The sequence below is a fragment of the Pleurodeles waltl genome, chromosome 7 (genome assembly GCF_031143425.1).
Source record: "Pleurodeles waltl isolate 20211129_DDA chromosome 7, aPleWal1.hap1.20221129, whole genome shotgun sequence".
NCBI classification, from domain to species: Eukaryota; Metazoa; Chordata; class Amphibia; order Caudata; family Salamandridae; genus Pleurodeles; species Pleurodeles waltl.
In genome coordinates this window covers 813,246,965-813,273,260 of record NC_090446.1, presented here as the reverse complement: position 1 = coordinate 813,273,260, position 26,296 = coordinate 813,246,965, and the positions used below count along the sequence as shown (strand labels likewise).

The window sequence follows — 26,296 nt, the reverse complement described above, 5'->3', positions numbered from 1 at the left end:
AAATCAAAATATATTACCTCAGGCCATGGGAATCATCTTCCTTGGCAGGGGGGACATGATTTCTTTTTTATTGTCCCTCACCACCAAAGTTTGCCTGCTGGTGACTGATTTAAAAAAAGCAGAAAAAGCAGCTGTAGTCTGCCCATCCTAATCAGGCAGACAGACATATAGCCAGTTCTCTAACTACCCTTATTCCGTCAGGCCATCAGACAAGTTTGGCTATGGCAGAGTCAGAGTAGTCACATTCGTAGCCAAACGTAAGGTCTGCCTGTCTCTAAATTGGGTGAGCAGACCACTATGATGGCAGGTAGGGAACTCTGTTGTCATGGCGATGGAGTTCCTCCTCTGACAATAGATAAATCACACCCCTTTGCAAGGAACCATTGAACAGAAATACATGCTATGGAGAGGAACATAAAAGGAGCTCCCCCAAAGTCAGGCCGACTGCCAATACACCTTTGCTGGATCAAAGAGCAGGTGGGTCCCAGTCTCTTCTCGGTTCTTAGGGCACTTTTTGTCTGAATATTTTCCCTGGGCTGAAAAATCCCAAATTAGGTATAGTGCAGGCCCACATTTCTGGAGCTTTTTGTGTCCCTGTAACCCAGAATAAGAGGCCAAACAACTAGCCCTTGGAGTCACTCTGGCAGTCCTTAGTTAAGCAGCAAGGAAGTCCTATAGCAGCAGGACAGTTCTCGGGGTGTTGTTCAAGCCACGCTTCCAGCAGCAGGGCAGTCCTCTGAAGTACAAAGCAGGCCTCAAGCAACAGTGCAGTCTTCTGAAGTGCATTCTGATTGTCCTACACAGGTCTAGGAGTGAACTGAAGGGTGGGTCTGAGTGTCTTTTATTTATATATGTTGACAGCTTTGAATTGGAAGAAACCTCTGGATCTTTCCCCTCACAGATGATTCTGCAGTTTCCTTCCAGGCTCCAAGGTGTCTGGGTTTGCAGAGGGGTAGTATGAGCTTCTTTGTGAGTGTGCTGAGGCAGCTCTTTTAAAATGTAAGTAGGAAAGGGACTAGCTTTGCAACACCTATTCCCACTTTCTCTCAGTGTCTGGGAAGAATACACAAATGCCAGTTGCCATTTAATCACAGTTATGTGACCCAAGTTACAGAATGTAGGCACCAAATGGTTAGGATAAGAAAATACCAACTCCTTAAAAGTGGTGTTTTCAGAATTGTGACTTAACATCCGACTTTACCATTAAAGGGGATTTGAAATTACAATTCTTTAGGGACCAAACATGACATTTCTACTTGTCCCCAAACAAAAGTTGTCACTTATTACATGTAATAAGGTATCTCAATGGTATGCTATGGGAGAAGTAGACTTCACAGTAGTGAAAAACACATTTAGGGGTTTTTAACTACCAGGACATGTAAAACTTAAACACACATGTCTAGCACTTCAAGTACAGTGCACCCTGCCCTATGGGCTATTTAGAGCCTACCTTAGGGCTGACATAGGTATTAAAAAGGGAGGTTTAGGCCTGACAAGGGAGTTATTTTGCCAGGTCAAATTGGGACTTTAAAACTTCACACAGGCTTCAATGGAAGGCCTGAGGCATCTTTTGAACAGCTACTTAGGTGGATAGCACAATAAGCAGTGGTGTAACAAAGGCCCCCATGGCCCCTGCATTGCAGGGGGACCCCAAGCTCCAGGGGGCCCCCTCAGCAAAGTACACTGTGCATGAGTGGCAGGCCCCTCACTGGGTCCTGAGGGGAGGAGGCCCCTACGGGTAATTTGCAGCTGACCCCTTTAAATTTAGTTATGCCACTGACAATAAGTGCAGCAGGTCCACTAGTAGCATTTAATTTACAGACACCAAGTAAACATTGTGTACCTACTACATGAACATGTGCCTGCAAACAAATGCTTAATTACTTTTTCTTGTTGCTTGCTCAGTGCAATAGATTACATTTCTGAATTTCACCATTTCGTTTAAATATATATGTCACCCATTACACTAATTGTATTGAAATTGCATTTAAATGAATTTCTTCATAAAACTGGACCAGCATGACAGCCATTGCCTGAGCTATGAAATACAATGCAGATCTGCAATTCTGCCTAACCCCTACAGAGAGAAGATTCCTGTGGTGGGAAACGTCTCTGACCTAGTGTCAGGGTTGTAAATATACAAGATGCTAAGGGTCTTTTGGGGGGTTTGGGGAGAAGTTGGAACACTATATGCGGGGTGTCCTGTGTCCTGTCAACCCCAAAGTTTCCCTCACTCTTTTTAGAGTCAGTGAAACAAGTTGATTACTTTCAATGGAGCCTCAGCTGGCTTTGGCAACTATAACCTCTGAACCAGTGGTCTGGCCACCATAGTGCCTTTGGATCACAGTGATGGACATCCCACTGCATTGAGGGTGGGACAACTGTCAAAAGGTTAAATGGCTTGCATGCACAGGAGAAAAGATGCTGTTTGTTGAGGGAAAACCAACTCCCTCTTTCTCTGAGCAAAAAAGTTTAGAGTAGGTGCGTTAAACAAAGTATCCTTTTAGCAAGCCTTCAGTGCAGTGAAAGGAGCCACCATAGCTCCTGGTTCTCAGAAAGGGACAGTCACCAGTTTCTGGTGTCACTGTGTACCTGATTAAAGCCTGAAGTGATGTACTGACCCACTGCAAATGTAATATTTCGCATTGATGGTTACAACCATCATGTAACACGTGTCAACTTTGTTGCTAAAAAGTTGAATCTCACCATTAGAAAGACATGAAAGTTTCAGACAATTTCAAATGACTTGGCTCAGCAGTGATACATGTAGTTGAGAGAAGCAATCTGTAATAACTGACAGGATACTATAGGATGACAAGAAAGGTTAAAATGACCTTCCACAAACACCATTAGACTGGCAAAAACACGCTTGGCGGTGTCTGAAGTTTCCGCCTCCTTTGCATAGAGTGCATCCAAATTAAACACCTAGGGAAAAGCATGGAATATGGAGCAAACGGACTGTTCTTTCCTGGGTCTGGTCAGCAGCACTGAGATTTATTTAGTACAAACCTGAAGGCGCCGAAAGGGATACAGCTTGCTATCGACCTGTCCTTCCAAAAAGAATGGGAGGACTACATTCCCAAGCTGTTCCCACTATAGGAAATATAATTAGAACGGTCTGCATCACCTTTTATTTTTATTCCTGCTGCCTTTTTATTTCTGACATTTATCATGCCCATGTCTCTCAAAACAATTTGCCTGGAATGGCTGTGGCACTGAATCGATAACTGTGATCTCAATGTTTTGCTGCATAAACAGCGTTGCCCTATTAACAAATTTGAGTAGGAAAATAAAAAGGCACATTTGTCAGGTTTCACTCTGGGCATTGTGGCGACCGATGTGAAATTGACAAATTAGGTTAATGCGTCCAGGTTTTTTTCTCTTGTCAATTTCGCTGCAAAAGCCATTTTTCAGCAACTTTTTATAAGTGTATTTCAAAGTTACATTCTTTGGGCTTGTAGTACACTTTGTCCAAAACAAATTTCAATCTATTTTGTCTATGGGCGATGAGAATGTGCAGTGCTTTTCACTACTCTCATTGCCATTGACACTGCTTCGTGAGTTATAGTAATAAATTGGGTAGCAGGGGCACCTGTAACACTAAACATTTAATCCGTTATCAAAAGCAGAGTTCTCATAGGGTGGATGTAAGTTAAATGTCCTTTTTTGTTGCACCTTTTAAGATCGTGTATGTAACATTGCAACTGGTAATTGGTAGCTGATTAATTATACATTTCCACATGCGAAAACAGATACTAAAGGGAAGCTCAACGCTATTGTACTAGGTATCTCCTGTTACTGGTTCGTGCTGCCTGCGGAGGAAGCAGAGAGCTTTACTTTGTGGGTCTTAATACAGACAAAAACTAATCACAGGCGATAGAAAATAGATATATCCTTGAAAGGAGCTGTCCAGATTGAAATGTGAGGTCCAATTCCATCGGTAGGCAAGCAATCTGATATGTATTTCTACTTTTCTGGATGTCATCTGTGAGGAATGTCTTGATTTAGGCACAGCTACTATGAGGTCCACATCTGGGCGCTTCACTCGATTCGTAGTTCTTACTGCAGTATAGAAAACAAGCTGACCCAGATAGTTAGGTGTTTTGCCAGATATGGGTATGTGAGTGAGCAACTTGAACTAGATGCAACAGCCTGCTTGCAAAGAGTTGAAATACCTCAGAGTTTCTGAGATGTGGTTTTTCATCTAGCAGGTGAATTTTTCAGGGCTTGACGTTTTTAAAAGTTCAGCTTTAAAAGAGTTGTCATACTCAAGCTTGGCCCCTCTCATGGCCCTAACTGCTGTAGCTGTGTCAGGAGAAATAATACTTTTCTAAGTATCTTCTGCTGAAAATGTGATGATGAGATGACGTTTTCGGTATGACTGTCCACTGCTGTCCTTGAATTGATCTAGTGTCTCCATCTAGTTACTGACAGTAGTGTTAGCATTTCCACAACAAAAGTATATATACTTAAGTTTATTTTTTTATAGACGGTTATCAGTGCCAAAAATGAGGAATTCTGTCTTAGTAGTACTCAAGGTAAGCCAATTGCTGTCCATCCACTTCTGTGAATTGCTGAACACTTATCCCACTGTAGCCTACTGACCCACAGGATCTTGTGGTAGGCGGACCATAGTCAGATTATAAGCATATTCTTGGAACTCCACATCAAGATCTTTTAAAAAGCTGGATAGGGGCTGAATGTATTGACTGAATACAATAGACTATACACTAAACATTTGCTCTACCATGAATGCCACTTTATGTACTTCTTCCCTTTTGGCTGTAGCCATAACTGCAGGCTTTGTTTGTCAAACATAGGATTCCAGAAAACAATTAGCAGAATCTGATATCCCTACCTAACCCCTAAACCTACTTAGGGAAATCACATTTTCCATGGGGATGACCAATCCAACAACATGGGCAGTGTTTGACTGCTTTTGTTCAGGATCTTAAGGGTTGACGTTTGTGTTTTTTGCAGCATGGGCCATTTACTTCTGCCTCAGTGAAAGCCAGTTTTATTGCCATCTAAGATGGGGAGCGTTACCACAAATGTTTGCAGCTTTTTCAACCATTCTCAACAATCATGGCCAATTGGATATAGATCTCAAATGTTATGGTCTAACCTATACAACAATAGTTTTTTTTTCAGTAAAGGTGTATTCTGAACTTCTTTCACTAATTCAGCAATGATTTGAGGTAGCAAAGTGCTGTTGATAATTCCTCTGATGACAATGGCCAAAATTGTTTAACGTTCGGTAATAAACCTTGTTCTGCAGACTTCACCTCGAAAGGAGGATGAATTGCTGTTAATAATTCAGGCCACCATATCCTCACAGGTGATCTCGTGAATGAGAATGCTCCACCACCCCGCGACTCCTATGGGGACCCCCCTTCAAACTCCCTCCCTAACCTGACTATCCCCACCTTTCCCCTGCCCCCCACCTCTCCTCCCTTTTTCCCCTCTCCGATCCTTAACCTTGAAGCAATTAAACCTCACAGAGCCTTAATAGTTGCTTCCGTGCTCGTCCTCCTTCCCAGCTCATGTAATACAACAATTCTCAATTTGACAAAAAACCTGAGATAGAGAAAAAGGAATGGGGGAGAAAAGAAAAATAAATGGAAAGGTTGCTAGGGCCCCAGTACAGCCACACAATATAGATATATCTTGATTCATATTATCTCCGACAGACCATGAAGAGAAAATACCTTAATGTGTCAATACTAGCTTCATTCAAAAAAAGCTTAAACAATACTCAAGAGATGCCATATCCATATTTTGCCATTCAGGTCCACCGGACAGTTCATCCATATATTCTTTGTCTTTAATCTCTGATGAGAACACACAGGCCTTGCTGTTTAATACAGTCTTGAGGCAGGCAGGATTGATCAACTGCGCTTCAGTCCCCAACACCTGTCATTGATTATTAGGCTGCCTCAGTTTCCATCTCCTCTCCACAGTTACATGGCAGAAGTCTGGTCTCACAAAAAAAGAGTGACCATAAAAGATATGTCTAGCATCAGGACGGGCCTTCTTGAAAATGGCTTGTCTAAGCAGGAAGTTCCCAAAATACACAAATATGGCTCTAGGCCTATTGATGCTCTCCTCTTGTGTGTGATCCTGCTTCTACAGCATAAGGGGGAATCAATGCACTCTATAAATCTCAACCTTCCAGTTCCATGATGTAAATACAGGGAAAGCCCCCTTGAGGAGATTTATCATAAAAGCCCTTACGCCATTGCTTTCGACACCTTCTTCCAGTCCCAGAAACCACAGATTATTTTAGCCTCTGTCTGTTCTCAAAGTCCTCCATTTTCCATAGTATACCTGATACTTGAGGTCCTTGAGATTCAGCCTTATCTTTGAGTGACCGCAGATCTGTCTCCAGCACTGCAGCATGATTTTCCATTGAAGCAATCCTCTCTCCAGTCTCCACACAGGCCTTGGTAACGTTCCTCCTTGCACCCTGCATTTTCTTTGTGGCCAGCCTAGCATTGCAGCTGTCAGAGCTGGTCTCTTCCTGTTGCTCTTTGATGGAACTATATATTAGCCTCAGGGTAGTCTCCTCTGTTGTTTCCACTGGGACCAGAAGCTTTCTCCTCAAGGAGGAAGCGAAAGGCTGTTGTGTGTGAAACTCCATATACACTGGTTTTGTTGCAGAATAGTCCCAAATTTAGTGCAGATGCTGCTTTTATCTTACTTACTTCCCTAGTCATTGGGGTTTGGTTTCAATCTCTAGATCTCCTCTGGTGTCTTGTTCGGCTTACCGTTAAGCTCAGTCCTTCTGATGGACAACTTGAACTGATACCTGAGGCTCATAGACACACTTCTTCATCTGCATCTCCTAGAAGTGTCAGACCTGTGGATAAGGGAAAAGGCCAAATAGGTTGGCTGAGAAGTTTGTGGCTTGAAAGTGGGGATGCTACGAATACAGTGAACGTGCGGGTCATCTGCTGGGTATCTGAACTAGACAAAAAGTAACCCAAGGGGAGATTGCTGAAACCACGTGTAGGTGCAGTCATTTTGTCACTAATCCAGAGGAAATCCATAAGGTATTTACAAGGCATTATATTGTGCTGAGGATGAGAAAGCCAAAAAGGACATCGTGAAATATTTAGATGCTCCTTACAGCAGAAACGAAATCTATGCAGCCCACAAGTATCTCCCTTCCGGCAAAACTGCCAAAGTGGAGTAAATCCCATTAGAATTTTATAAAGTTTTCTTCCCAGCTTTGGACGCAGATCTGGTCGAGGAATTCTTGAAAATACAAAAGGGGCAACATGTACCTGATTCTTGGGCTCTGGCTAATGTAGTTGTGTTCCTTAAAAAGGGAAAGCCCACACAAGATCCCAGGTCATACAGACCAATAACATTGATCAATAGCGACACCAAGCTACATTCCAAAGTACTAGCTACAAGGTTAAGTAAGGTCATTGATAAGCTGGTCTCTCCCAGACAGCACGGCTTTATACCAGAGAGGGAATCCATGGACCATATCTGCCATGTTGTAATGCTATTTGACTCTATGGCAGTTTCTGGGGATCCAATGGCCCTCACACGTTTATACGAAGATAAATGTTTGACAGGATTGCCTGAGATTACCTTTGGGTGGTCATGAGGTTGAACAATATTGGGTAGGGCTACATTAGTGCTAGTGAAGCAGTATATCAAAATCCTACTGCCAGGATCCAGATCATGGGGGCAATCTGATCATATTTGAATTATCACAGGTGCAAGACAGGGGTGCTCCTGTTCCCCCTTGTTGCTTGCCCTTTATGTAGGCCCCCTGACCCGGTAACTGGAGTCTAACATCCTAGTGACACCCATGCAATTTCATGGTAAGAGCTCTAAGGTGTTGGCATATGTCCATGATATTGCATGACGCCTGAACCAGTGATATTGATACAGGAGTTAGTGAAAGAGCCTTTTGACTTTGGGAAATTATATGGCTACTTTCTGAATCAGAACAAAACCCAATTGGTTGTCAATAATCAGATACAATTTGCTGATACTCGTATTGTGTACAAATCTGTTTATTTGGGAGTCAACAATGTGGCAGATGTAGACCAGATAGTTTAATCTAACCTGGCCCCATAATCCATAAAATAAAAAGGGATCTATGGAAGACGGACAACTTACACTTGTCAATTATTGCCATTTTGTAACATAATGAAGATGCTATTTCTACTCAAGGTCTTGTACTTCTTTAGGGCACTTCCTCTTGAATTCCAAAATCACTGGTTTAAAATTATGGAAGATATGGTGAACAGATTTGTCTAGTCAGAAGCTAAAGCCAGGAAGTGTCTTAAATACCTGATGCTCCCTAGGGATAGAGGTGGCTGGGCTGTCCCGATCTTCAAATATTATCAGTGGGCTGCTGCTCAACAATATATGAGGTTTCTCATTGGTGGGAATGAGGAAGGCTGTACAATGGGGGATTTCTACCCCCACCCCTTATTTGAGCTGCTGGGGAAGATACTAGATGTTGCTTCATAAGGGTGGTGAGGCCAAGTTATTACAAGAAAGTCAGGTTGAAGACTCTTCGTGCAGCTTTCAAGAAAATGAGTTAAATAATTGGTGTTGGAAGATTTAGCTACTTACCCCAGTACAGGGAGCCCAAATACTCCCACAATATTCCATGACCCATATTCGATTGGTTGGGAAAATAGGGGGCTCAAGAGATTGTGATATTTTTTGTGGGGGACAGAGTTCCATCATCTGAGGAACTACAGTTGGACTAAGGGATTGATAAGAAGGAATTTTTCAAATGTTTGCTGATTGCCAATTTTCTTTTTAAAATGGGAGGGACCCAAGTGGATCTGCTAAAATAACCTTAATGGAGATAATGGGTAATAATACTGGAAGTGTAATTAGCCACATTTATAAATCACTGGCTTCTTACTTGCCAGACAACTTGGAAAGTTTGGGGGGTAAATGGCTAGGTTCTATGGATTGTAGCTTTTATTTATTCCTGGAGCTAGGACGAACTCTGCTGCTGGAGCACTGGCACAACATTACAAAACGATTTTCGATTTGTATTATACACCAACTAAAGTTGCTAAATGGGTGATGGGGAGGTAGGCATTTGAAGCCCTCAGTGTCAAAGTCAGGAACCAGATCTAGTGCATATGTTTAGCACTTGTCCCTTACTGGAATTACTGATGTGAGAGATAGCCAGGTGTACCAAAACTACTCTGCCTGTGGATTTCACTTAGAACCCCCCAGCTGATGTTACTGGGTATACACAATGACATGGTCACTGAGACAGGACAGTTTCTTGTTTATAGAACTATGGCAGTAATCCACATCTGTATAGCATCATCATGCATGATCTCCACCCTCGGCTTTCCACCAATGGTTAGTACGATTGTTTTTGATTTGTAATCTGGAAAGCAACTTGTATGCTTGAAAAGGTAAGAATGTCAGGAAAAGGGGGAGACAGATCTAGGCCACAGAAATGGGCTGGAGCATGTTCATCTGAACAGGTGGAACAAATCAGATCAACTCTGTGGTTTCTGCCAAAGATGTTTGTTTTAAAAGATTTATCAATTGGGTATTCTGTTTGCTACATGGAATACTTTCGCACTTTATTCTCTGTGGTACCCTCTTTCCTTTCATTTGGGAGACGTTTTTTTAAATGAGGAATTCTGTTTTATTTGATGCCATGTTGCTGCATCAACGAATATTGGATTTTGAGGATGCAATGGCGGAATGGAATATGTTTGAGTCCTGGACTAGCTGATAGCTTGAAGCACTTTTTGCACTTTATTCTCTGAATCACCCTTCCTTTTGAGTTTTTCAAATAATGAATAATGTATACAATACTATGAATTTTCTTATTGTCATTTTGTCTTAATATTATTGGTATATGTTTTTTAAAACTATGTGTATTTTGGTATTCTCCTCTCGTGGATATAATGAAAATACATAATAAAAATATATATTTTTTAAAGTAATAAGGTGGAAAGAACGACCTTACAAGTTTGTGACCACCAAAGTTTGTGACCACCAAGTTTGTGTCCACCAAACTCTAAATCAGGCCCTGTGTCACTGGAGGTTTGATTCTGTTCAATTTAATTATATCTCGGAATACCCTGACACATCAGGTTGCCCAGTCGTTCCATCTCTATCTCAACGTGGCCAGGACCCTTCTCTCAACATACCTCTATTTGAGGACCTCCTCTACGGTGACCATCATCTTTTCCAACTATAATTAAAGCATTTTTTCCCTTTGCGTTGACTGCACAATCATATCCAAGGCGGGCTCATAGAACTGCTCCAGCTTCAGTTGTGGAAAAAAGCAATTCACTTTCATTTTCTTAACTCACAACGTGCAGTATGGTGGAGTCCATAAGTAACTCTGTCGCTCTACGGCATCACAGATCCTCCAACAGCAGACGCATCACTGTTGACACATCTTTGAGCCTTCATCTTGTGCAACTAGTTTATACCATGCCAAATATATGAGTAGAACAATTAGTAGCTGTATACAAGTGTAAAAGGCCATCTGTATTTAGTGGATTCCAATCTAGATTACACGCATTCCTTGCTCTGTTCTTCTCCCGATGTAACTTCATGGAGGACCTCTGAAGCTGCTACATAGACTGCACAAGCGCATTCTGAAAGCTAAATAAAAAAATACAATATTTCGGTAGCTGCAGCTGATTGGGTGTCAACTTGATAACGTATAGGATGTTGCAAACTATGAACTTGATCACTAATGTCACTCAGGAGGTCTTCTCTAAAATACAACAAACAGAATATACATGCATAAACTAAAAGGAATCTTCTGATATGAACACTTCGCTAAGCATACTCGGCCACATTTCATCTAGTTCTGTGACTTCATTATTCAGTTATGCCCAAGTCACATGCCATTCGACGTATGAAAGGGTTTATTAAATCAAGGAAAAATAATATTCTGCGAATCACTTAGTGAACCAAACAGACCTTCCCCGAAGCACGACTGAATGGAGCAATCTTGTTGAGCAGCGGCAAAGCACACTCTAGTAGACATAAGTTTGAATAAGGTCAAGTGGTTCATTCTTTAAAAAAAATATGCACACAAGAACAAGTGAAACAACCTTTAAATATTAATGAAAAAATAAAAACATTTCCGCTGAGAAAACTAGTGTTCCTCTTCTGGCCTGAGGAGCTTAGAGATGGGAACAACTGAACTCCTGAGACAGGTGCCTCTTGTAGACCGTATTAACATGAGCAAGAAAAAATAGAGCTGACAAGTTACAATAATTTCTGTTTCAAAAGGGCACTTGTTATAGTTCATGCTTAGCAACATAAATTATAAAAACTGCAATATTTAATACGACCATATACTAATTAATTATATTTGTTAAAACAAAAAAATGTTTTTCCAATTGTATATACCTTTTTTGAGAAGTCACCATTAACTTATTCACATACGTTTCTGTGTTAAGGAAGTTGAATGTATGCATTTCCAAAAACCTGTGGGTTGTATTTAAGACTGGTAGAACAACTGCAGACCTGCAACATGACCATTTTAATAATGTTCTTGTAAATAATTGAGAGTACAGAAACATTTTGAAAAATAAATATGCCTACTAAATGCACATAATTAAAATCTCACTTTACAAGCAATACAAGACATGATTAATCCACAGTGAGTAAGGAAGTGCAGTACATTACACCCCTAGACAGGAGCACATGCTCTGTGTTGTTTTCTGTAATAACCTACATGATGCTCAAGTGAGTAAGAGAGCACGGGAACCTGCAAAGAAATCAGCATTTAAATCTGGTACCATGGCACCAACATCACGACTGCCCTCAGCCGAGCAAATGTGAAGCTCACGTAATTGCTCACATTTGAACAAATGATACTATATCAAGAACAATATGCTGACAAATAAAAGCATACTAAATTATAAATGAAATAGGAATTATAAACAGTTAGTGAAAATCCACAAAAGCATGAAGTCTCAAGAGTAACGATTATTTCCTATTAATAGTCCGAGTTTAAAAAAAAAACGGATTCTTTCTGGCTGAACAGCATGTCAGTGGGACTTCCACATTGTCTGATAACTGCCAAGTCGGTTGAAATGTGGTGAGGCCGGCACCTGTTTGTTGAGAGGCTTAATTATATAAATCTACATTCCTTTTTTTTCAATCAGCAGGGACCTGTATGCAGGACAGTGCTTGACAGGGGTGGCGTTGGTTAATATCATTGTCCAACATGCTGCTGGTGGCTGGTGATGCCAGGTGCTTCAAGATTGCTGTCACTATAGCGGAGACCAAGACTGCTTCAGAATAGTCCTTGTTGCTGCTCTGAGAAGGAAATTGGCATCCCAGGGGCTCTTGCTTTGATAACCAAGCTTTTGTAGTTGTGTCGTTTTGATGTAGAGGAATATGCCCCCCAAGAGAGATTTTGGAGTAGGTTACACGAGATCTTCAGAGACCGGAGAATCTCATCTGAATTTCTCGACCCCATCCTGCTAACCAACTGCCTATGGAACTAATGCTGTAGCAATTCTGCTCCCACAGAAAATTCAAAGGTGTCCTCTGCTGTCTCTCGCCTCTGATGCCTGGAGATTTGGACCCAGTAGTTTAATTGAGCTCGTGTCTTCCTTACCCTTAAATGATAGCTGTGTTTCTTCTTGAGAGAGAGTCACCAGAACATATATCCAAAGGAGGATTTCTTTCTCTCCTTGGTCAGCTGTACAGGACAATTATCAGGATCGTGGTTAATACATAGGCTCAGATCTCTCTAGTTAAAGTGCACCCACCTATGTCTATATAAGATCCAGAGATATTCAAATGCTTCATAAGCAAAAATGAAGTTTGGTGGGTTTGGATAACTGAAACCCTGCAAAAAAAACCTTAAGTGTTACCATTATCCAGCTTGCACTTGTGAAAAGGTTTCAACTAATAAAAACGTTCTAGATGAGTGCCCAGCAGATCACAGTCCATGCCTTCCTGTCATTCATTGTCTTTTTAAATCATATTCAGTTTCACGCCGAATAGGGGGAGACATCAGTAGGTGGCCATAGTTGCTTTTTAAAAAAATACTTGTCACATGAGTCAGCCAAATGTGTTATCCTGCAATCCACAACCTATTATGTAACACTGTAGCATGAAGGAAAAGGTAAAAACAACATTGTAGAAATGCAATGCACTGCACTGCTTTAGAATATCTCATGAGGAGGCTTGCTGTGAATGTAGGGGAGCTCCCACAACAAGGTCAAAGGCACCAATTCAGTTCGCACAGTTTGGGTAATGTGAGAAAGCAGAGGCAACACATTTTTCCCTTAAGTGACACTCTTGTAATCTAAAATGAAGGAGAGCAGCATTAAGAATGTTTATAGTCAACATATTTCTGTGCACAGGGGCTCAAATTGCAAATCCGCGCACATGCTCAAGTTGAGAGTTGAGTTCACTTGGTGTCTTGGGCGCTGATCAGAAATTGTTGATGTAGAATGTCTTTATTTAGTTTACTGCAACGACCCCTGGGAAATTAACATTTGCATGGAATGCAATAAAAGGGCTGATAATTCAGAGCCGGATGCATTCAGGCCTGTCACAAACCCATAAACCAGATCAAAATCTGAAACTCACCTGAGTCTATGAGGCCATTTTAACAGCATTCTCCATCTGACTACTTAAGGTGAGCCTCAAAGAGTCTCCACTGTGTCCCTCTGGTACAAAGGTGTTAGACCCTTTTCTTTAATAGTTGTGACGAGGTAGAACTGTCAACCTTTGACTGTCCTGGAGACAGATGTCACGCTTTGTTTCCTGAGGATTTTGAAACACATTTTCTGGTTTGAGCTGGATTGTTAATGGTGTTGTGGTGATTAATATGCTGCTTTTGTTTAAGTCGCTTGTGTTTTATACTGTGTGAAGCAAGAGATTTTACCAGTTTAGGTATGTGGCAAATGACAGGATTGTTATGTGCATCCTTTGGCTTGAAGTATGTACCTGACGTAATTGATGGTATAGGATCTTGTTAGGTATCCCTTTAAACTAGATGAGTTGCAGGGTCATAGGTGAGCTGTGAATTACTGTGTCAAGTGTTATCATGAAGTGATTGATTTCTGAAGACTGATGTGCTTTGTGAGTTCAGTGTGGTTCAACTATATAGTGCATCTGAGTTGTGTTTGCTGTTTGTTTTTTGTTCAGCCTAATATGTTCTGTTATGTGCAAGTATCCAAGTAATGTATGTAGTATTTCTATATTATGAACCTAGCCAAAATTCAGCAGAGAGTTGTACATGGTTGTTAGACCTAACAGCCTTAGGGTGGTCTTCCTGACTCCCTCCATTTTTCTGATCTCATTTTTTGCTGGTTTTAGAACTCTGCACACTTCACCACTGCTAACCAGTGCTAAAGTGCTTGCACTCTCTCCCGTAAACATGGTAACATTGGCTCATACCCAATTGGCATATTTAATTTACCTCTAAGTCCCTAGTCAAGTGCACTAGATGTGGCCAGGTCATGTATATTACATTCTACTAGTGGCCCTGCAGAACTGATTGTGCCACCCATATAAGTAGCCCCCTAACCATATTTCAAGTCTGCCATCGCTAGGCCTATGTATTTGCAGTTTCACAGCCACTTTGACTTGGCATTTAAAACTATTTGCCAAGCCTTAACTTTCCCCTTTCTTCCATATAAGTCACCTGGAAAGTAGGCCCTAGGTAACTCATAGGGCAGGACATGTATTAATAGTCCTGGTAGTGAAAAAAAAACCAAATCATGTTTCACTATTGTGAAGTCTGCTCCTCTCATAGGCCAGCATTAGAAATTCCTTTATCTGCGTTTAAATGCTTTAAATGGTTATTTCTGATCTGAGAGGAATAGACTTGTCATGTTTGGAATGGTAGTAAGAAATCCAACTTACTTGTGAAGTTGGATTTGTCATTACTATTTCTGAAATGGCATTTTTTAGAAAGTAGGCATTTCCCTTCACTTACTTCCATGTTTGCCTTGCAGCCTGTCTCCAATCCACATCTGGTCTATGCTGGTTGACAGCTCCCCTTGTGCATTCCACCCAGACAGCCATAAACACATGACACTCAGCTGCATCTGCATTCATCTGCATACAGATCGGTTTCCCTGGGCAGAAAGGGCGGAGGAGCTCTCTCTTACACTTCAAAGGCCAGTGGCCTACCCTCAAACAAAGGACTGATAACTCCCCAGAGGGATCCTGGCAGACAGGGCCGGGTTGAAATAGGAGCTTTGTGCACTTCAAAACCACTCTTTGAAGTTTCCTCCACATCAAAGGCACCTTAGGTATATATAGGGGGTCTGCGACCCCACTAAATCAGGCACTTCTGGACCTGCAAATGGACTCAGACAGAGGTACTGCCCGGCTGCCCAGAGGACTCATCTGGACTGCTTTGCTGAAAGGACTGCTCTCCTGCTTTTTGCCCTGCTGCCTGCTGGTCCCTAACCCTGCTGGAAGGACTCTGCCTCCCTCCACAAGTGCTCTCCAAGGGCTTGGATTGAGCTTGCCTTCTGTTCTGGAGTCTCAGGGCCAATAAAGACTTCACCAAAGAGAAGAAAATCCTCGGGCATCGAAAAATTGACGTAACGCCTGCAAACATCGATGCAGCACCTGCCTCGCACCTGAGAAATCGTTGTATCGTTTACCGGATCAATGCAATGCTTGTAGAAATCAACAGAGCACCTGCCTTGCAGCTGGAAAATCGCTGCTTCACCTACCGTATTGCACCACACCTGCTCATTCCTACCTGTGCGTTCCGGATTTTCAATGCATTGTCCGTAGGCATTGTAGTGAGGAACCAAGGCAGTGCTCCTGAAAATTGATGCATCTCCTTGCAGCGTAGATCATCTTTGTCACACCAGAAATTACTTTTCAGTGCATCTCCGCTGCCCCATTGCATTGTGATGTTTGACGCATCACAGGTACTGTGTGTTAAAAGGTTACAACCATTGATTCCTAAGGATTGACACTTATTTAAACCTTTAAAAAGTGATATCTTGACTTATGCATATTGGATGTGTGTCGTTTTTGACTTATTTTATTCAGATAAATATTATCTATTTTCTTAAACTGGTGTGGAGTACTTTTGTGGTGTTTACTATGTTACTGTGTGACTTATCGCACAAATACTTTATACATTGCCTTCTAAGTTAAGCTTGCCTGCTCTGTGCCAAGCTACCGGAGGGTGAGCACAGGCTAATTTAGGTTGTGTTGTGACTTACCTGATTAGAATTATGGTCCCTACTTGGACAGGGTGCATACCTCTGCCAAATAGGGACCCGATTTCTAACAATGGTCACAGACAGGCATGATGTCACTGAGTAAGAGGAGATGGAGCTGGGTTGAATATGGGTAATGCATTGTCATGCAGTGGTCTTTGAAGAGACAAGTCTTCACCTCTTCCTAAATTGCAGCAGTTTTGGATTGGAGCAGTCCTCATAGATACAGGGATGTTGTCCCAGATACTGGGGGTATAGGTGATAAAGGTCTGCTGTCTTTTTTTTCTTTTTTATACTTCTTCGACTGTAGTCTGATGGTGTTCTGGCTGCAGGTGTGCCTAGATCCACCAAAGATGGTGAACTTGTCTGCAATTAAAGCTGAACTGCTGGTTGTGATAGCTTTGTAAATATTGCTGCTGATTTTGAAGATGGTGAGGGCCAGCAAAGGGAGCCATTGGATTTCCGTTAGGGTGGTGTGGTGTGATCATATATCTTTAGGCCCTGCATGAGTTGTGAGTCAGAATATAGGATGAAACTATGGGGTGTCAGTGTGGCATCTGAAAGGCCATGGGTAGGGCATTACAACCATAAAGATGTGAGAGTACAGTGGCTTGAAGAGCAGTTGTGGTTGTGATTTGTTATTATTATCAAGACACAGGTGCTGTTGCAAGCAGCTTACATTTTCAATACTTTGTTGCAGTTTAGATTTTCTGTTTGGTTTGTTTTATACAAAAAGTAACCACTTTTTACTATTGGAAAACTCATCAAAACCAAATATTACAGTTGTCAGTGCTTCTTCAAGAACAAAGTAATGTCGAAACTGGCTAAAGGAATCATCCAACAATGATCTTCAAAGGGGGTAAATTACAGATGCAGCACATGTAATTCAAAAAAGTCTGTTTTGGAATAAAATGGTGATGTGTATGACTTTAGCCTCATTTCCTGTGCTGCATGCCTATTTTTGCAAGCTGTGAACTCCCTGAATGTAGATTCAGTGCTTCTAAAATGTCTTATTTAATTTGTTTTCATTCTGTTTCTCTTCTCCAGTTGATTGTCTAGACCCAACATGTTCAAATCATGGAGTCTGTGTGAACGGAGAATGCCTCTGCAGCCCAGGCTGGGGAGGACAAAACTGTGAACTTCCAAGAGCTCAATGTCCAGATCAGTGCAGCGGGCATGGGACATTCCTTGCTGACACAGGCTTGTGTAGTTGTGACCCTAACTGGATGGGTCCTGACTGCTCCGTTGGTAAGAATCCTACTTGTTGTAAATTAGCAATCCAGAATAGTATAAGAACAGGAACCTTGCAAAACAATTACGTTTAAGGGTGGTCCTTCATTGTAATTTTGTACAATTCTGAGAGTGTCTCACAAGAAGTAGCTAGGCTGTTAAAGATCATATGGTTTTTCCTTGATTACTGTTTTTCATAGGGCTTCGATTATACCACTTTATTTGCTCAGAGGCTAATGCACCTAAAATGCCAGCTAGACTACAGAAAAGTCACTAATACTCCAGGTGTATCTGACATGTAACTGAAAGTACCACAGCTCTTCTAGATTTCCAAAGATATGCGACTTTTAGAGAAAAAATGTGATTTTCTTATCCTCTCCTCTCGCCATTCCTCAGTGAACTAGCTTTAAGTCATGAGCATATGTTCTATTGATCAACATTTAAAACACATACAAGTTCATCTTTGCAATGAAAAAGATAGTTTTTCGCAGTTCTTTGCCATCTCAAAGAACATACTAGAAGTTGATGAACTCAGTCAACATTCCAAGGGTCATTTGTGTTCTCGACTGACCATAAAGTGCCCTGTTACCATCAGGGTTAGAATTTGAAGGAAGTATCAAATCACATTATTTGGAGTTTTATGGTGTATATGCCTCCTGTCTTTTCCAGCCATAGGGGGAATACAACCAAGCACTTAAAAGAAACAAAATTCAGATAACAGGCAAAAATCAAATAGGCCATGTAGAAAACCAATATTTGACATAGCGTCATTCCACTATGAGTGGCAAAGAGACATGGGCCATTTAGCTTACAGATAAACTGATGGAAAAAACAAACTAGAGTTTCTAATGTTTTGAGCACAATGTTGATACTGTTTACAGTGGAAGTCCCATCTAGTCGCAAAATGTGAAGTAAAAAACAGCTGAGCACAATACATTTTAAGGATAATCCAATACAGTATGCTGTCCAGGACAGCATAACTAATGTGAATAATGTAAATATTAAGAAACAATACTGCACAAAAAACACATTGTCTGATCCTGTATGGGTGGCTACAGGCCAAGCATGGACGCCTTAGCCACAAAGGTGGTGGTTGAGATTGTTTGCCTCTTGTATCAGCCCTTCTTTGACTTTGAAAACTGGGTAAATTAACCCTTCCTACACTTGACTCATAGAGTAGCAAGAACGAGCAGTCAAAGGCTTCTCAGAGAGGTCGTGTGGAGAATATAAACCTAAACAGGCATAATAATTAATTGTTCTGCCCACTGATTTTTATTCAATAAAGAGAAGTACTTTACCAACACCAAAACAAGTTACTGTGCTATGGTGATTATCTACACATAGATCAGTAGACTAGATAAAAATGCAAATACAGCCTCACTATGGGTGCAGATTAGCAGCAGCTTCTCTGTTTTATTTGACCTGTTAAGCCTGTCTTTATTTCCTTTCTTAGACAGTTCTCCTTAAGTGGGGTCATTGTTAGAGCATGCGCCCCCAAAACATTTCTAGTAAAGTTCAGTCAATGTTCAGTTCAGGTGATAGTTTCATCTGAGATATCCAGTGCTTGATAGGCTTGAGTGTGAATAGATGGCTGCAGCAGCAAAGTTGAGCAGATACACTTGTGGGTGCTCCTGTCTCTTTTTTGTCATGTTTGCCAGGTTGGCTTCCATCTTCTGACCCATTCTGTAGCACCCTGTATTCATGTCCTTCTCTGGTGGCTGTTGCTGTAACAGGCATGCAGGAGGTCGGTGGGCAAGTTGATTTTATTCAAGTTCTTAAAGGTAGAAACACTTGGGAATTCCAAATAATCTTTGGGCTGACTCAGGTCAACTCCTGTTACTCTCAGCAACCAAACCACTCTTCTGGGCTGCACCTCTTCCCAGCCCAGCAACTAGGTTTCTCCTTTCTATGACTGCCAGCTCCTGTGAAGACAGACTCCCTTCCCCCATTCTCAGCAGGTCAGGCAGGCTCCCAGCTCACTGATAAACCCTCAGCTCTTCCATGTGCACATACTTCATGAGATAGCCTGTCATTTCTGGGAGACTGGATGACTGCCAGACACCAGCTCTGGAAAGTGTAGTTCCCTGCAAATCAAGTGGGGTAGTGTGGGTCCAAACGTTTTATACACTTACCAGGGAAATTTGTTTAGGTCTTTCCTTCTCATATTTCTTACTCTTTCTGCAGTGCAGGAATAGTCTTTGTAAAAGTTAATGCTCTCACAATAGGAAGTGACAAAGCTGGATGCAGACAGGAGTACCCGAATCATGTGCACAATGATGTGTGAGTCCTGTGCATCTGGCTGTCATTATCCTTTTAGAAGTAGTACTCAGGGAGAGACAAAAGGGGCTGGCTCTTCCGAGAAATTTCCCTCCCTCTGACAATGAAATCTGCTGACTCAACAACCATTTTCTCAAATATTATTGCTCAGGAAGGACTAATCAGCAATCCTTTGCTACAAAAAGTTAGCCATAGGATTTCTAAAGCCAACCTTGTCTCATCTCCCCACGCTTCATTACCTAGTCTTAATTACATTTCTCATGATATTGACAAACAATTCTATGTGCTTGCATAATACTGATGAAGGCTACACTAAACAATTATTTTGCATCTCTTTCCATTTCTACAGAGGTCTGTTCAGTAGATTGTGGCACCCATGGTGTCTGTATTGGTGGAGCATGTCGATGTGAAGATGGCTGGACTGGGGTAGCATGTGACCAGCGTGTATGCCATCCACGCTGCACTGAACACGGAACATGCAAAGACGGCAAATGTGAATGCAGAGAGGGCTGGAATGGGGAACACTGCACCATTGGTAGGCAAACGACAGACATCAAATCAGGCACATATTGCTTTCTTCTCATACAACATAGAACTTTAGTATGTGTTGTGTATTATAGGGTCTGTTCCATCAAGGAGGCTACTTCCTACTAACTGCTTCCATGCCACTCAAAACTCTCGAATAAATATATGTTTATGTTGTGTAGATGAATATTGAAAATTATCTTCATCAATTTACCATTGCCATTGGCTATAGACAACGGTTTTGCCACTTCACGCACATCGTCAAAATTTTGCATTCAAACGCAAAACCATGTTCCCTTAAATTGCATATTTTTCAATTTCTTGCTTCGATGCACCATATTTGTTTGCTATTATGCACCATATTGAAATCACTGACTGTGCCAGGTAACATTTAGAGCTCTTGAAAATAATGCCTCGCGTATAGCCTTCCAAGCCAGAAATTAAATAAAATTAATTCATTTTGCAATTAAGTCAACAGGATTACTTTGTGTCCTTCTTCCAAGATATGCAATACGTTTCTTTTCTTTTTGCTTGAATACATAAACTCCCTAGTACACAGCTTACTGGATAATCTGCTTCGCATAGCAATTACAAGAGCACTCGGTTACCACCAACAGAAAGCATTACATTTTAGAGCCTGACAGTAATGCACTTGCAAATAAATAATTTATGAAGAGATCACTCTTAACAAAGGTGTGTGAAAAATGGATCAAGTAGGATGTTGTTCCTTCACATTGACCATTATTAGTATGCATACACTGCATGTAGTAGCCTCCCCCTCCCCGGGGCATCTGCCAGTGCCCCCCACAAGACCTACCTAATATATAGGCTGGTCCAATTTTGGACGATTGTGAGTGGCCTGCAGGAGCAGCAATGTAATACATTTGGAAATTGTAAGTGTGGGCGGGACCAGATTTGTATGTGACATGCACATTCTATCCCATCTGCTGGCCTTTTGCTTGTGGTAAGGGTCACTCACCATCCAGCTTAGTACCTGCTAATTGCGAACTAGGGGCCGTATGTATGAACACATTTTCCCATAGGCATAGAATGGGTAGAAACCTTTGATACATCTGGCCCTAGGTTTGGAATACACGCAGAAGCTTCTGAAGGCAGTTGTTTTAAAATAGTTCGAAAATATGTATAGTAACTCTGTAGCTTTAATATATGTGCTTATTAACAAATCTGCTAAATCATTGGTATTAGAATACTTTCGTTAAATCCCGTAGATGCTAATGATATGAATGAACCTGTCCCCCCATTAGATATTTTGAATCTAGAGAAATTATTTATACCTGTATCAAAGAATAGTTCAAATGCAGCTGTTTGTCCAAAAATAGAGTCTACCTTTGCAATTACTTTCTTTCACTGTTGGAGCACAAGGTGAAAGGTGTAAGTCATCATTTAATTCTCAAACAGTCTACCATATCTGCACTCATAAGCAGACTAGTTATGAGAAAACGGCAGCAATTTGCACCCACTGGAATGTATGAGCCGTGGAACAGTCACGTGACGCCCGAGGGCACGAGAGCATCTCTCTTCAGTGCAGAGGCATCGGCCCAATAACACTGCAGCACACGAAACTCTTTCATAATTCTTTGCTAAAGCTACAGATTTGGACCACTGTAATTCAAATAAGTGAATTCGTATCCTCAAATATTCGACCTCTAATAATTGAACAAACATTGGCGAGTAGCTTACCAATTGGGATGCCGGTGGCAGCAGTTTTGGCAGACCTTTATGGGACAATCCCATTAGTGATTACGTTTTCTTTCAAGTCTGAGCCCATCGCCAGTGTGCAAAGGAGGGGGTGCGTTTCATTGTTTCATTTGTGTCCCTTTCTCATTGTGCGTAGTTTGTGAAAATAGTAAATTTTTGGCAGGTGAACTTAAAATGAATTGTGCATGCGAATTTGTCAATTTAAAATATTGTTTCACTTGTTATAATGATAAGTTTTATAGTGCCTGCTGTCCTAGTCTTGTCACTCTGCTGTGCTGTATGTAACTGTTGATATTGTGTCCCTCGTCAGTGGTTGTCATTTAACCAGTGTCAGGGGTGACAAGTTGACCAAAAATGAATTCAAAACTATGTTAGGATGCCTAAACACAATTCTTCGCAGCTTGACCCTGTTTCAGGTTATGCTTGTTTACATGTATGTATCATGCGAGGAAGTTATTCACAATTCTTTGTGTAGGAACTCTCACTTCCTTTAGTGTTCACCACTTTTTTGTGTTAATTTTGGACTCTTACATTTTGATTCCCTGTAGTGGGCTATTGTCTCCTCCATATAAGGTAGAATTTCGCTGGACTCTCTGAGACTCGGAAGTATGTCCTTAGTACCGATAGTCTAGAGGAATGTCTCTGTGGCTTAGTGTATCTGTTGCACACAGTCTGAGTGCAACAGTGTTCTCTCGTTTCTTCCTAGGCTTGGATGGCAAGAATTAAGATTACTTTTAAAATATTTAAGTAGCTAAAAATGAAATGCTCAAATCAAAAGATAAGTGATGACATCGTTTAGTTTTTATAATATTGACGGTTGAAGTTTTCATGTTTTCGTAGCCATAGGCAAATTGCTGTTAAATGTTCATCTCATGTGTTTGAGGTGCATTTAATATGCATTACATGGTCTCTGCCAGTGCCAGACTGCACCGTGTTCCTTGGACTAAGGATCAGGTGATGGCGTGGGATGAGCAAGGTTAACCTGTATCCTCCAGGCATCTTTTTTGGGGTCCTGTATGCAGTCTTCTTACAAGGAGGAAGCTCTAGGACTCTTTAGTAGTATAGGCCCTAGAACTCCTTAGTATTATGTCCTCTGTTTCCTCTGGGAGGTGAGAGGTAGAGGACTAGTATGGTATTCACGATAGTGGTGAGTGGCAGGTGCAAGCTTTAGAGAGAATGAAGGTCCCATCCCCTCGTTCAGTGTTTCCGAGATTCCCTCACTGAGACTTCCCTAACTTGTAAGTCAATCACACAATCTGACTGTGACATCCTATTGCTGTTAAACTGGTAACAAGTTAGAAACAGTGTAGGATTGAATGAAATTCCCCTACAATGGTAGGCTTCGAAATGCTTGGAGGCCACAAGGTAAACAGTTTGCAAAGGCAAATCAGTTTCTTCGATCTGGCTACTTGCATTCACAGACTTTTCATTCCACACGTCCACAATCACCATAACTCAGATCTGGCCTCCTGAAGCCATAAATAAATTACCGTCCCCAGTTTGGTCTCACTGAATGTTTTCAAGAACAGAAATGTTGCCTAAGGCCAAACTAAACATTTCAGACCAAGAAGAGTCATTAACCGCAGACCATCTGGTTGCACTTGTGCTCAGTGTTACTTTATCTCCCACTGAGATGTTTCATCTAGATGTCCTTCACCAAGGACTCTAATAAGCTGCATCCAGACTCCTGGAGCGTTGCTCTCAGTTTGTCTCCAGGTTGGCTCTACATGAAATATCCAAAGGTAAAACCCTTCCCAGGTAAAACCCCAATTTATATGAGCCCCATGCACTTCAGGTCAAGCACAACGGATGGCTGAATCCTGGGTAGGCCTCTGGTGCACACTTTCTCATTTTTTTCACTAATTGTCCGATTTCCATAGATTTTCATGCAACAGTTTTCCCGTTGGGAAATTAATTGAATGTATAGTTCCTTTTTCCATAGCATGAAATCTCATATTTTATTTTGTTCACATTTGCTTCATTCTTCTTCTTATTTTAATTAAATTTACTGTGGGCCTGTAAATGTTTATATGTCCTCGGTTTCATGGGTGCATGTTTATTTTTCTTTGTTAAACAAAGCATCCACAGTGTTTCTCTGAAAACTGTTTTGTTACCCATGCCAAGCTACCTGTAGTGAATGACATTTACAGTCTTTGAAGCCATTTTACCTGTCGTGGTCTCTCTATTTGGGCAGTGTATGAACTCAGAAACAACTTGACTCCCAGTATTTCGCAATCTGAGGTGTTATACTTAGTTTTAAGAAAACAAAGCACATTTTACATTTTTTAATAGCTGTAATCATTTAGTAAGTGTACAATGATTAATCAAGCAGCACATTCAAGGGTAACAAGGTCTAGAAGACCCCTGTTATACACATGTATGTCAAAGAATTCCAGCTGTTTGTTAAATCCTACAGAACATTCATTTGATATGGTATTCACAGCTCAGGTTTTGGCCACCAATTCTTTATATGGAAACTCTGAATTTCACTACTATTTTTAATATAAAATGATTATTCCCATTGTATGTATCACACACCACCTAATATGATAATAACGATTTTGAGAAGATAATGTGAGGGTGCATGGCCAGAGGGATTGACCTATATGCGACTGTGAGCACTGTGGCATTGGTGAGTTGTACCTATTTTTGTTTAATACATAATGGGATTCCGTTTGAGAGTCCAGCCTGTCTGTTGTTGGGCCCTTGTGGGTGTCAGAATCTAGGTTTTCACAATTACCTTCATACCCACTATATCACTTGACTGATACATTTGACATCACTACTGGTTTGTAGCTTTTAAAAACTGCTAAAAGGACATACACCATGCAGTGGGTTAACAAAATATAACTATTGTTTCAAGACCTGTACATATTCTAGGTGACATGTCATTTTGCGGTGGAAGAAAGATATTGTGCAGCTACAACAAAGGGCAGGTTTTGAATAGTCAAGATTCCAAATTTACTCCTTCATGACATGGAATAGGTGCACCATGAAATCTCACAAAAAAAAAACGTTTTTTCGTTGTCTAAATTCATCCTTTGTTTCATTACAATGTCTCACTTTTTGATTTATATATTCTGATTCAGTTGCTATGCCACATTCAGGTTGAGGGTCAAGTACAGGTTGAGTTCCATTGGAGTCATTTCGCATGAAGTCGCACTTGTTTTAGGGTCCCTTTCTATTGGGAATATTTTCCTTTTGCATTTTTTTCGGACAGGCATTGAAAAGGAAGCATTTAAAAGCTTAAACTGCACAATCTTCTCAATAATGGTATACAAATCTGAGACATGTGATGCATACCATGACTATGTTGTTCCCTATATCCCTTCATTTCTGGTGATCACCGCAAAGGCGGATAATCATATTTCTCTGACGATCTATAGCCTATATAAGGGTTTTTATCTGCATGAGACTCTACTGCCTTGTGCCGATGACCTTCCATGCTGTGACAAACTGGACTGAGAACCCTATCCAACAATATTGAGTTTAAATCATAGTTATCACTGTCAGTCTGGGCACTGAACGAGTTACATCTGGTTTGTATTGTGGCCACCAGTTATATTACATAATGAAATGTCCTCAGAAGTCACCGTTAGAAATTTTGATTGTTCAAGTGGAGTGACTTGTATCAGAACTGGGTACTCCATTTACTAATAACTACACTGCAATATGAATGTATTTAGTCTGATCACATATGTATCTGGATTTACAGTAATCTCCAAGCATATTCATGCATTACAGCGTGAATCCCCATTTTCGTAACTTTGGTGTCTATTTTGCTCCATGTGTTGCTCCTATTTCAATTTTTTTTGTACTTTACGCGAAATTATGCAGTGAATTACTATCCACGAGGCCTCAACAGCTAACTCGGAGTTTGTGCCACTTACTACATTCAGAATGTATTTGTAGATCTCAACGTAATTTGAAAATCCTTTGATTTGCTTGGCTTCGCGCATGGGTGGATGTATTGCCTTGACTGCCCGGAGAAACTGTGCCGTGAGTTCAGTGCACTAGAACATATCTCAGATAGACTAAGTGACCTGTGAAGGGTGATTTGTACCCGTCTTTTATAGATGTGAATGTCGGCTGTGGTAAGCAAAGCAATATATTTTCCATCATTCACATGTGAGGGAACTTCAACTAAAATTATTTTTTTTAAAGATAGAGCATCTTGTTGACTGAAACAAACATATATTCAATAGCCGCGTTCCTAAGTAATGCAAATACCAATATTACAAATTAACGGAAGGTGACTTACTTTGGGTAATTGTTGGCGTGGTATTCCACCGAGGATCAAGGTCTTTACATTATAATGTACTGTTATTAAGGCAGATAGCTGCACAGCAACT

At 41.0% G+C, this 26,296-nt stretch overlaps 1 protein-coding gene across 1 annotated transcript in view; it reads left to right on the top strand.

The window, feature by feature from the left end:
* Nucleotides 1–26,296, top strand: part of TENM2 (teneurin transmembrane protein 2) — a 1,257,685-nt gene that overhangs the window by 959,982 nt on the left and 271,407 nt on the right. The window contains exons 11-12 of the mRNA XM_069199351.1: nt 17,241–17,441; nt 20,050–20,235. Of these exons, the coding sequence (XP_069055452.1) occupies nt 17,241–17,441; nt 20,050–20,235 (387 nt within the window). The remainder of the gene's footprint in view (nt 1–17,240; nt 17,442–20,049; nt 20,236–26,296) is intronic.